Source organism: Syngnathus acus, chromosome 3 (genome assembly GCF_901709675.1).
Source record: "Syngnathus acus chromosome 3, fSynAcu1.2, whole genome shotgun sequence".
NCBI lineage: Eukaryota > Metazoa > Chordata > Actinopteri > Syngnathiformes > Syngnathidae > Syngnathus > Syngnathus acus.
In genome coordinates, this window is record NC_051089.1 from 18,938,098 (window position 1) to 18,950,299 (window position 12,202).

The following is a 12,202-nucleotide window of genomic DNA, read 5'->3' on the forward strand; positions in this document are numbered from 1 at the left end:
GTTTATTCTGCCAGTGGCTGTCAGTTAATCTGCTCACCCTGCCCGTGACACCACTGCCTTTTTGTCCCCTGAACTATCTCTGTTGCCAATTGCTTCCGTAAACTGACCGACCACGCTTTGATCGCCGCCTGCCCCGACTACTTGCTCGTCCTTTGACCATGCTTCTGATCGCCGCCTGCCTCGACCACCTGCCTGCCTACGCGCTGTGCTCTGCTGCTCAGCCACGCCAGCCAGACCGCAAGTCCAGCGTTCCACTTCCCCTTTTCAATAAAGGATCGTGCTGCACTTGGTCGCCCTGTCTCTGTTCCGTGACATATAATATATATGATGGATATATTAAGGACATTTACACCTCCCATCTCACCCGCAAGGCGACCACGATTGTGAGTGATGTGAGTCACCCCGCTCACTCTTTGTTCGATCTTCTGCCCTCTGGGAAGAGGTACAGGAGCCTGCGCTCCCGCACCACCAGACTCGCCAACAGCTTCGTACTCCAGGCTGTTAGGATCCTGAACTCTCTCCCCCTTCTGCGTAGCGTCCTGTACTTTTGCGCTATGTTCTGTCTGCTGTATGCACACTTGCTCCGTTTTGCTCCTCTTATTTGTTTATTTATTGTTATTTGTTTATTTATTATTTATTCATCACTCTTATTATTCATTGTTTGTGCCTTCCTGTTTTTATTTTGTGTTGTTTGCTTGTATGTATGTCGTGTACTATGTCTTGTCACCGTGGGATAGTGGAAACGTAATTTCGATTTCTTTGTGTGTCTTGGCATGTGAAGGGGTTGACAATAAAGCAGACTTTGATATATATACCGTAATTTTCGGACTATAAGTCGCGGGTTTTTTCATAGTTTGGGTGGGGGGGCGACTTATACTCAGGAGCGACTTATATATGTTTTTTTTCACAAATTAGCGCCGGCCACCGACTTTAAGCCACGGAGGTGGAAGAGAGCTCCGTATAGTAGGACCGGGCGGGCGTAAAAGCCATAATAGTTTTTCAAACCTTCTGTGTCACTCCAAATCTTTAAATCCTTCAAACTCTTCGTCCTCCATGTCACTTACAAACAAAGCTGTTAATGATGCCGGTAGTACGTGGGGCCCTTCGTCATCTTCGTCGTCCCATGATCTAATCTTTGTCCTTTATGTAAACAACCGCCACGCTGCACTGCGGTTTCACTTTTCTTTTCTTTGAATTTTGAAAATACGTGAAAAAATTCACGTATAAGTCGCTCCTCAGTATAAGTCGCCCCCCACCCAAGCTATGAAAAAAAACGCGACTTATAGTCCGAAAAATACGGTACCACAAAATAAGAATGTTGCCCTAACTAAAACCATATCTTTTCACAGATGATAAAATATTCTCCCTTCAAAACCTCCAAGTTGCAACATATACAGCGCTCCAAGCTCTAATATAGTTTAGAAGAGCTCAACAATCATTTAGGTGATTTGCTTACTAAATTAAATAATAAGATGATGATCATGTGTAGAGATTTCAACATTGACCTATTAAAATTTCATCGCAGTACGTCAACTGATGAATTTGTTAACATTCATCTACGTTTGGGCTTTGTCCGTTGTCAAGTAACATGGTGGAAAGGGGCAACGGATGGTGCAAAATATGTCGTATATTGGATTGTTCCCAGGACTAAATTGGCTTTGCTGAAATTCCAAATTCTATCCTAAAAAAGAAGACTTTTTCTTTTTTAAAAGAGTGCATGTGCAAAACAGCTATAAAGGCTGATCAGCTAGATATGAAGTCACTAAAAGCCCTAGCAATTTCTGTGCTCATCACCTTGTTTAAACATACAAATGTCCATATGTGCACTTGGCACTAGGACACCCAGGGGCGCAGTTTGATAATCAACTTTGTTGTTAGATATGAAGTCACTAAAAGCCATTGCGATTCCTATGCTCATCACCCTGTTCAAACATTCCAATGTCCATCTGTGCACTTGGCACTAGGAGACCCGGGCTGCAGTTCGATAATCAACTTTGTAGTTGTTTGCAGCAGCATGTTTTGGACACTCGAGTAAAGACAGGGACAGAGCTGTCAACTGTCTCCAATGGTGGGGGAATACTTCTGTCCAACCTGGCAGACCCAAATGTATTGTGATGGTTTGTTGATAACGTCTGGCAGATTCCCTTGCCCTTTGTTTTAATGTGCCGAACAATCCGTTTATCAAAGCATTTTGTGACAATGTAGTCTTTCAGGCTGTTAATAGATGAGTTTTTGGTAACTGGGATGATTGTTGATGTTTTTAGACAGGGAGGGATGGTGGCCTGTGGTAAAGAGTAGTTGGATATTGTGGTGAAAACCCTCGTCAGCTGTTTGACCCATCCTCTGAGTACCTTTCCTGATATTCTGTTAGGGCCTGCATCTCTCCTGCAGTACACATCTTAGCACCTGTATCACCTCAAGTTCCTGAAGTGAGTGTGGTCTGCTTGTTGTTGGATGCACAGTTCCCAAGCGGGCAAAGAAGTGGATTAGTTCCTCCGCCTTTGAGGCGTCTATGTCCGCAGCGCCAGGATTGCCATCTTTGCAGTTTGTGAGGTGTTTTATGCCCTACATCTCCCTTGGATTGTTGTCATTGAAGTGCTCCTAAATCTTCCTTTTGTAGGATATTTTGGCCTCTTTGATGCTTCTTTTCACGTTGGCCCTGACCTTGACCTTTCTGCTTTCCCTTTTGTTTGCTTTGCGTATAGGCTACAACTTATAATTTGGTTTTAACTCGACAAAGGTGAGATATAGTTTTAAGATTATAAGATTGTGCTTTGCAACAAGACTGTGACAAATTCAGTTATTAAACCTACCTAATTCCCTTGGATTAACATTGGCCCATAATTAGCGGGACAAACTGTTCATATCTATAGCTAGTTTCATAGACGAACATTTGCCATTTGCTCGTGCAACCATATTTTGTGACAACTGTATTGTGTGTCATAACTGAAAGTGTGCCAAACATAGAATTCGGGGCAGTTACCAAGGAGCTAATCGTTCCTCCTTCCTTGAAAGACACATTGTCATTTATGACATTTATGACTATTATTTATTAAATTACATTATTATATTATTTACATTAATGACATTTAGCATGTAAAGGCATGTTTATTTAAATTTACAATTCATGGAGGGATGTTTTGTATAAGAGTTGTATTGTGGTTATCACATCTCCGCTCCTCCGTGGCACCACGCGGAGTTAAGCTTATCCACATGTTTGTTGTCTGATTTTTCGTCATTTCGGTCCGAAATTTGAGTGGAACTCCGTGCACAGCGCGTTGCTTGAATGCACCTTCATGCATTCGGCTTGACTTTTTTCGGTTTCATCGGTCGGACTTTGTGCATTTTAAATGAGGAGGGAATTAAGGGGAGGTTTTCAGCGGCTGCAGGGGATGTGCAGGGACGGGGAGCCCCCCCTCCACGGCCACGGGGCTTGCTCTGCGGTGGCTCGTGAGTCTATCCAGGCGAGGCCCCCGTACGCCCAACGCCCGGGCAGGGTTCCAGGCGTTGGGCTTGACTATTTTCTCCGCTCCCGCTGGATCGCCGCCAGGCAAATGTTGCCCTCTGGCCGACGCCCAAAGTAAATGAATGGGCCTTCGCACTTTATGCAATTTCAACCAGGTGAAACAAATAGAAAATATTCCAAAATCGAAGCTGACCTCCAGGCTGGAGAGACTGATTTTTCGTCATTTCCGTCCGACAGCGCCACCGCAGTGCGCCGGACGCATTATTGTAACACCGCCGTCGCTGACACATAGAAAATATTCAAAAATTTGATTTGACCTCCAGGCTGGAGAGGCTGATTTTTCCTCATTTCCGCAGTGCGCCGGACGCATTATTGTGACAGCGCCGTCGCTGACACTTAGAAAATATTCCAAAATTTGAGTGAGAACTCTGTCCTGCGTCTGTGCACTCGCCCCTCCCCGCCTGTCCTAGTCGTAATCAGCATAATCACGGTCACCTGCCCCTTGTTACCTGTGTGCTATTTAAGCCCTGTCCGCGTGCCTGTCGGATCATCCTGTTTTTCTCCGTCCTGTTATTTCCTGTTTTCCTGTTCGCCCTATTTGTCCCCGCCTGTTAGTTCCTGTTTTCCGGTTTATTCCTGCCTGTTTGCCTCCCTGTTTGTCCTGCCTTGTCCTCCTGCCTGTTTGTTTCCCTCATCCTCTCCTCCACCACCATTTTCCCTTCAATAAACCCTGGTCCAAGCTGCATTTGGTCACCCTGCTCCATTCCGCACGTGACAGCGCAATCAAGCGCAATTGCAATTTTATGGGTTCTTCTAAAATATTTTGGAGCAATAAAAAAAACATCTGTGCCAAATGCAATGTTTTTTTTTTTGTTTTTTTTACAGGGGGTGGCGCTCAGAAGTATTTTTATTAATTAAAACTAAAGGCATTTATATGCGCCCTATGGTTGTGAAATTACGGTACTCTGACCCAGGTAGTAATTCACTGTAGAACCGCCACTGTATGTTGGTGACTGGTGAAAGGAAATAAGACAGACGTGACATGGCACTTCAGCTGCAGAGGCTGCTCATTTCATGCGCTTAATTCAGCCACGGAGAGGCTAATCCTTGTAGATGTCATAAGTAGAGATGTCCATGTAAATTTTGGTACCAATTGATAGCTGTACATTCTAAGTGATAGTCTTTACAAAGATTTCCAATGGGGAAAATGTGATCTCTTCCTTCCATGAAGTAGTCAGTCTTTATGTCTAAAATCAAAGATACTCCGCCCGTAAGGTGGACGTCATTAAGTGTACCACCCTTCTGTTCCAAAATATCGTGAAATCTCTACTGGGTTTTCTTCTGTGGGGAATTGTAGCACCGACATAACCTTTTAATACAGTTCTATCATGTTAGCTCGCTTACCATTCCTTTAAAGCACAGGTGTCAAACTCAAGGCCCGGGGGCCAGATACGGTCATTTTATGTGGCCCGCAAAGACAAATTGTGCATCAAATTCGTGTGTCATTACTAGAATTGTAAATTGTCTTCACTTTTAATAATTTTGACCAGTTTTAACTCGTCTGATCTGAAAACGAGTTATTTGTCAGTTTGTTTTGTAGCCTTTACTGTATATAGTATGAGGTGCGCATACATTTATTTAGGTTGAAAAGTCATAATTGCCCTCCGAAAGAAGGTATGACTACAATGCGGCCCGTGAAAAAAATGAGTTTGACACCCCTGCTTTAAAGTATAATTGATATATGGTCTAACAATCTATCCTGCCTGTCTCTCCCTACTCCACCAACCAAACAGAGAGATCATCAGTAAGCTCTGAATAAAGCTGAAACAATCATTTGAATAAGCTCTGTGTTGCAGCAGGGAGACATATGAAACAGGCAGAATATGGCTGTCATTGGACCATGGTTCCCTCCCCTAGCCAGTCAGACAGACAGATAAACAGACAGACAGACTGACTGACACAGACAAATAGACTGACAGATAGCATTTTATTTGCCAGCATGGGAAATGTGTAAATACTTTCTGCTTTTTTTGATAGAGATCTGTCCTGAGTACATTTTTTAATAAAAAAAACAAATATCTCATTATTACAGTACAGTTAGCTTTTAATCTCTGTATTAGAAATGTACAAATGTTCAACCCTTGATGTCAATTGAATGAGCAATTGCATTAATAAAAAAACAAGAACACATCCTGACTTTTATTTATTGAGGGACAATATCAAATTACAATGATCAATATTACTGTCAATATTATAGTACATTTATTCTCAGTATTACAATGACAATTACAATAACGAGTATACGGTAAACCCGAGCATCTTCCAATTCTAATTTGATGGGGTTGCCCTGGGTAAAAAATAATCAACAAGCACAGGCCCCCAGAGGCGAACTGACCACTGAGGTTGATCAGGTACATATAACGGCATAGAGATCAATTCAATGAATTCTAATGATTGGCGTCAAACAAACACTAGCTGTTGTGTATCTATGGCTTCGGCAACTCTCTCCCAACAAGCTAACCCATCCAGCGTTTGCTGCGAGGACCATTTATCTCAATTGCGCAACACTAAAAGGTGCAATGACTGCCCCAGATTGTACAGTTGGTCACAATGTAATGTAAGATTCTCCTGTCGAGAAGCAGGCAGACATACTGAGTGGTCTGCAGATTTTGTTGGATTTCATTCATAAATATGACAATAGTGTGGGATAATCCCTGTGAATCATTCACCAAACGTTCTGAACATGTTGAAAATTCCCTTGCAACAAGAAAAGTACAAGCGAATGTCTGGCGACCATTTGGTGACCATTTGAAATTTTGAACAAACCCTGATAAAAATCCAACAGACGCAAATCTCGCAATTGTTTCTCTTTAGTGCGATGGGGACTTAAAAAGCTAGTGACAAGTGAGCAAGTGAAAAGATGGGCATACCCAGGACGCTTATCTTTTAAGGAGTCTGGGGCTGGGAGTGTCTTTCCAAGGAACGGGCACGCATTAATTGGAATCAAATGAATATTTGCATTAAATGTTAACTTTTGAATGCATTTATTTTGCCACCCACACACACCCACACAAATTATATTATCTCCAATGGACATATAGCGGTTTGTCTTCAGTTAACCTAACGTGCAATTTCTTGCACTGTTCAATAAAGTTAGAGCACCTGGAGACAATTCGTGCGAGCAAACACAGAGCAGGTAAAGGCCTGACTTGTCCAACATGCTGCCTCATTATAAAATCCTCATGAAGTCTTACACCAAACAATGTAATGATTAACTGAGACAAAAGCAATTCAAAATAAATTGTCTTAACAATGGAATTATGTTGGAAAAACAATACAAAACAAAGAAAAAATATCAAAACTTTCCACAGCAATGACATTGATAATAATGAATGCAGAATCGCAAAGCTACTGTCATCTAATTGCATTCCATTTTATAGCTATAGAGGTTGAAAAGAGATTAAGGCTTCATAGTGCACAATTTCCATTCATATAATTTTAATATGTCATTTATGTTCCAAATACCCTAAAACCTTTGTTTAATTTAAAATATATTTTATCCTCTACATGGGAAATTAAGGACAACCCTGTATTACTGTATTACGTTTACGTGTTCATTTTTCAGAATCATACAGCCAATAGTTTAACACAAGTTTGTGTTTGGCGCAGCCCGGGATCGTGGTTGTTGTGGGCTCTGATTTGAAGAGGATGGGGAAGGACAACTGTTACGGTTGTGACTGTCAGCGACACCAAGCCTTCTTCCATACTCTTCTTTCATGAAGAGCTCAACCATGAGGACCTTTTCTTTGTGGATCTTGAGGCTGATGTCCTTGGGTATGTCTGGGATCAACCAACTGATAAAGTCACTCATGAGCATCACCACATTCTGAAAAGGCGGAAGGCAGAAAATGGGCAAAGATTAGAAATGTGAGAAGAGGAAGGGCGAGTGACAAATATTGTCATGTAGGTCTATTGAAAAAACAAACGGAATATAATGCTCTTCAAACATGGAGCCATGTTGTCTGGGGCTTCATGCCCCTGGTAGGGTCACCCATGGCAAACGGGTCCTAGGTGAGGGGCCAGACAAAGCACGGCTCATCAGCCCCTTATGATGAAAAAAATTAATGGATCACGTTTTCCCTCACCCGGACGCGGGTCACCGGGGCCCCCCTCTGGAGCCAGGCCTGGAGGCGGGGCTCGAAGGCGAGCGTCTGGTGGCCGGGCCTTCGCCCATGGGGCCCGGCCGGGCTCAGCCCGAAAAGGAAACGTGGGTCCCCCTTCCCATGGGCTCACCACCTGTGGGAGGGGCCAAAGGGGTCGGGTGCATTGCAAACTGGGCGGCGGCCAAAGGCAGGGACCTTGGCGGTCTGATCCCCGGCTGCAGAAGCTGGCTCTTGGGACATGGAATGTCACCTCTCTGGCTGGAAAGGAGCCCGACCTGGTGTGCGAGGCAGAAAAGTTCCGACTAGATATAGTCGGACTTGCCTCCACGCACAGTTTGGGTTCCGGTACAAGCCCTCTCGAGAGGGGCTGGACTCTCTTCCACTCTGGAGTTGCCCACGGTGAGAGGCGTCGAGCAGGTGTGGGTATACTTATTGCCCCCCGGCTGGGCGCCTGCACATTGGGGTTCACCCCGGTGAACGAGAGGGTAGCCTCCCTCCGCCTTCGGGTGGGGGGACGGGTCCTGACTGTTGTTTGTGTCTACGCACCAAACGGCAGCTCAGAGTACCCACCCTTTTTGGAGTCCCTGGAGGAAGTGCTGGAGGGCGCTCCTTCTGGGGACTCCATCGTTCTACTGGGTGACTTCAATGCTCACGTGGGCAATGACAGTGAGACCTGGAAGGGCGTGATTGGGAGGAACGGCCCCCCCGATCTGAACCCGAGCGGTGTTCTATTATTGGACTTCTGTGCTCGACACGGATTTTCTATAATGAACACCATGTTCAAACATAAGGGTGTCCATGTGTGCACTTGGCACCAGGACACCCGAGGCCGCAGTTCGATGATCGACTTTGTAGTCGTGTCATCGGATTTGCGGCCGCATGTTTTGGACACTCGGGCGAAGAGAGGGGCGGAGCTGTCAACTGATCACCACCTGGTGGTGGGTTGGCTCCGATGGTGGGGGAAGATGCCGGTCCGACCTGGCAGACCCAAACGTTCTGTGAGGGTCTGCTGGGAACGTCTGGCGGAATCCCCTGTCAGGAAGAGCTTCAACTCCCACCTCCGGCAGAGCTTTTCCCACGTCCCGGGGGAGGCGGGGGACATTGAGTCCGAGTGGACCTTGTTCCGCGCCTCCATTGTTGAGGCGGCCGACCGGAGCTGTGGCCGTAAGGTCATTGGTGCCTGTCGTGGCGCAATCCCCGAACCCGCTGGTGGACACCGGCGGTAAGGGATGCCGTCAAGCTGAAGAAGGAGTCCTATCGGGCCGTTTTGGCCTGCGGGACTCCGAAGGCAGCTGACAGGTACCGGATGGCCAAGCGGAACGCGGCTTCGGCGGTTGCTGAGGCAAAAACCCGGGCGTGGGAGGAGTTTGGCGAGGCCATGGAGAATGACTTCCGGACGGCTTCGAGGAAATTCTGGTCCACCATCCGGCGTCTCAGGAGGGGGAAGCAGTGCAACGTCAACACTGTTTACAGTGGAGATGGCGTGCTGCTGACCTCGACTCGGGACGTCGTGTGTCGGTGGGGAGAATACTTCGAAGACCTCCTCAATTCCACCGACACGCCTTCCATTGTGGAAGCAGGGCCTGGGGACTCTGAGGCGGACTCTCCAATCTCTGGGGTTGAAGTCACTGAGGTAGTTAAAAAACTCCTCGGTGGCAAGGCCCCGGGGGTGGATGAGATCCGCCCGGATTTCTTAAGGGCTCTGGATGTTGTGGGGCTGTCATGGCTGACACGTCTCTACAGCATCGCGTGGACATCGGGGACAGTGCCTCTGGATTGGCAGACTGGGGTGGTGGTTCCCCTCTTTAAGAAGGGGGACCGGAGGGTGTGTTCCAATTACAGGGGAATTACACTCCTCAGCCTCCCTGGTAAGGTCTATTCAGGGGTGCTGGAGAGGAGGGTCCGTCGGGAGGTCGAACCTCGGATTCAGGAGGAACAGTGTGGCTTTCGTCCTGGCCGTGGAACAGTGGACCAGCTCTTCACCCTCAACAGGATCCTCGAGGGTGCATGGGAGTTTGCCCAACCAGTCCACATGTGTTTTGTGGACTTGGAGAAGGCGTTCGACCGTGTCCCTCGGGAGGTTCTGTGGGGGGTGCTTCGGGAGTACGGGGTACCGAGCCAACTGATAAGGGCGGTTCGGTCCCTGTATCACCGATGCCAGAGTTTGGTCCGCATTTTCGGCAGTAAGTCGGATTCGTTCCCAGTGAGGGTTGGACTCCGCCAAGGCTGCCCTTTGTCACCGATTCTGTTCATAATTTTTATGGACAGAATTTCTAGGTGCAGCCGAGGCGTTGAGGGTGTCCGGTTTGGGGACCTCAGCATCGCGTCTCTGCTTTTTGCAGACGACGTTGTGCTGTTGGCTTCTTCAGGCCGTGATCTCCAGCTCTCACTGGAGCGGTTCGCAGCCGAGTGTGAAGCGGTCGGGATGAGGGTCAGCACCTCCAAATCCGAGTCCATGGTCCTCGATCGGAAAAGGGTGGAATGCCCTCTCCGGATCGGGGATGAGATCCTGCCCCAAGTGGAGGAGTTTAAGTATCTTGGGGTCTTGTTCACGAGTGAGGGGAGGATGGAGCGCGAGATCGACAGGCGGATCGGTGCAGCGTCGGCAGTAATGCGGACTCTGTACCGGTCCGTCGTGGTAAAGAGAGAGCTGAGCCAAAAGGCAAAGCTCTCAATTTACTGGTCGATTTACGCTCCTACCCTCACCTATGGTCACGAGCTATGGGTCGTGACCGAAAGAACGAGATCCCGGATACAAGCGGCCGAAATGAGTTTTCTCCGCAGGATGTCCGGGCTCTCCCTTAGAGATAGGGTGAGAAGTTCGGTCATCCGGGAGAGACTCGGAGTAGAGTCGCTACTCCTCCACGTTGAGAGGAGCCAGATGAGGTGGCTCGGGCATCTCATCAGGATGCCTCCTGGACGCCTCCCTGGGGAGGTGTTCCGGGCATGTCCCACCGGTAGGAGACCCCGGGGACGACCCAGGACGCGCTGGAGAGACTATGTCTCTCGGCTGGCCTGGGAACGCCTTGGGATCCCCCGGGATGAGCTAGATGAAGTGGCTGGGGAGAGGGAAGTCTGGGAGTCCCTCCTGAAGCTGCTGCCCCCGCGACCCGACCCCGGATAAGCGGAAAAAGATGGATGGATGGATGGACAATTCAACCAAATATAAAATGTGGTTTCTAAATGATGACTTTATTCATTAAAGGGAGAATAAACCCTGTGATTAACCACGTATTGCTGCTGATGGCTGCCTCTTTTCTAGGATGGTCAGGTAGTACATTAACACAAATGCTTGCAAATAAATGAAAAAATAAGCAAAGATTTCAATGAGAAACCCTGGTATTTATATAATATGCAGTTTATACAGTTTTAGATTCATTTGTCAATGATCAATGAAGTTTTAACATTCATTAACAGCAACTGGTCTACAGTAGGAGGATTTTCTGTGATAGCTATAAAAATAGGGAAATGTGGATATTACCATAAATACAACATTTTAATTCACAGTAAGGAAAAAAACATGTCATTACATATTAAAATCAGCTATACACTGTCAAATGTTCGTTGTCTCAAAAATGGTCCTTTCCTCCCATACGTGGCTGCGGAAAACTTTGTCTCTTCCTTCACTGTCCATAATTTCATTAATAGAGCGGTAGGATCGTTGCCCCCTAATGAGGAAAGGTTAAAAAAATGCTAATATGCAGAGCTGCTTTTGAGAAGTCATTTAATTCTGCCTGACCAGATTTCATTCCCCGAAAACAAAAATACAGGATGTCGAGGACATTACTTGATTGCCAGCTTGGACGATATAGCAAATAAAATTGTTTTATCAGGATATAAATGACTCAATTGTTGTTGCCCAACGTGTCTTATGGTATAAGTGATGTTTTAGGTTTAAATACAAAAACTTAATATTGACAGAAAACTGCTAAGTCCAAACAAGAGGTAAAGAAGAGTGAAGCAATGAAGGCTACGACGGCTGCTTTTTCATAGCCTTAACCCATTACCCAAGGAAACTAGGCCAGATTTCAAGATTCAAGATCAAGATTCAAGATTCAAGAGTTTTTATTCGCCATGTTTGAGCGTGCCAAACAAGGAATTTGACTTCGGTAAAACACACCCTCTGTTCAACATATAGGTGACTAACAACACTCAGGACATGTGAATAATGGCAAAAACAGTGTAGACAAATTCAAAAGGTGTGAAGAGCAGGATGTTATTGCACAGTAATGCCTCTGAGACTCTATGAGTGGTGTGAGTTCATCAGAGCAACAGCCTGGGGGAAGAAGCTGTCTCGGTGTCTGCTGGTTTTGGCGTACCGAGCTCTATAACGCCGTCCGGAGGGGAGTAGTTCAAACAGACTGCAACCTGGGTGAGAAGGGTCTGTAGAGATGTTCCTTGCACGTTTCCTGGTCCTGGACAGGTACAAGTCTTGGATAGAAGGGAGGTTGATTCCAATGATCTTTTCTGCAGTCCTGATTGTCCGTTGCAGTCTGTGCTTGTCTTGTTTGGAGGCTGATCCAAACCAGACAGTGATGGAGGTGCAGAGGACAGACTGGATGATGGCTGGTTC

The 12,202-nt window shown here is 46.5% G+C and overlaps 1 protein-coding gene across 5 annotated transcripts in view; it reads right to left on the reverse strand.

The window, feature by feature from the left end:
• Nucleotides 1–5,652: 5,652 nt before the first annotated feature.
• ano1a (anoctamin 1, calcium activated chloride channel a) overlaps nucleotides 5,653–12,202 on the reverse strand; it is a 148,219-nt gene continuing 141,669 nt past the window's right edge. For 4 of the 5 annotated variants that reach the window (XM_037246650.1, XM_037246651.1, XM_037246649.1 and 1 more), the window contains one exon: nucleotides 5,653–7,352. In XM_037246650.1, the coding sequence (XP_037102545.1) occupies nucleotides 7,110–7,352 (243 nt within the window). In that variant the 3' untranslated portion in view covers nucleotides 5,653–7,109. The remainder of the gene's footprint in view (nucleotides 7,353–12,202) is intronic. The other variant, XR_005097430.1, reaches the window with a different exon arrangement.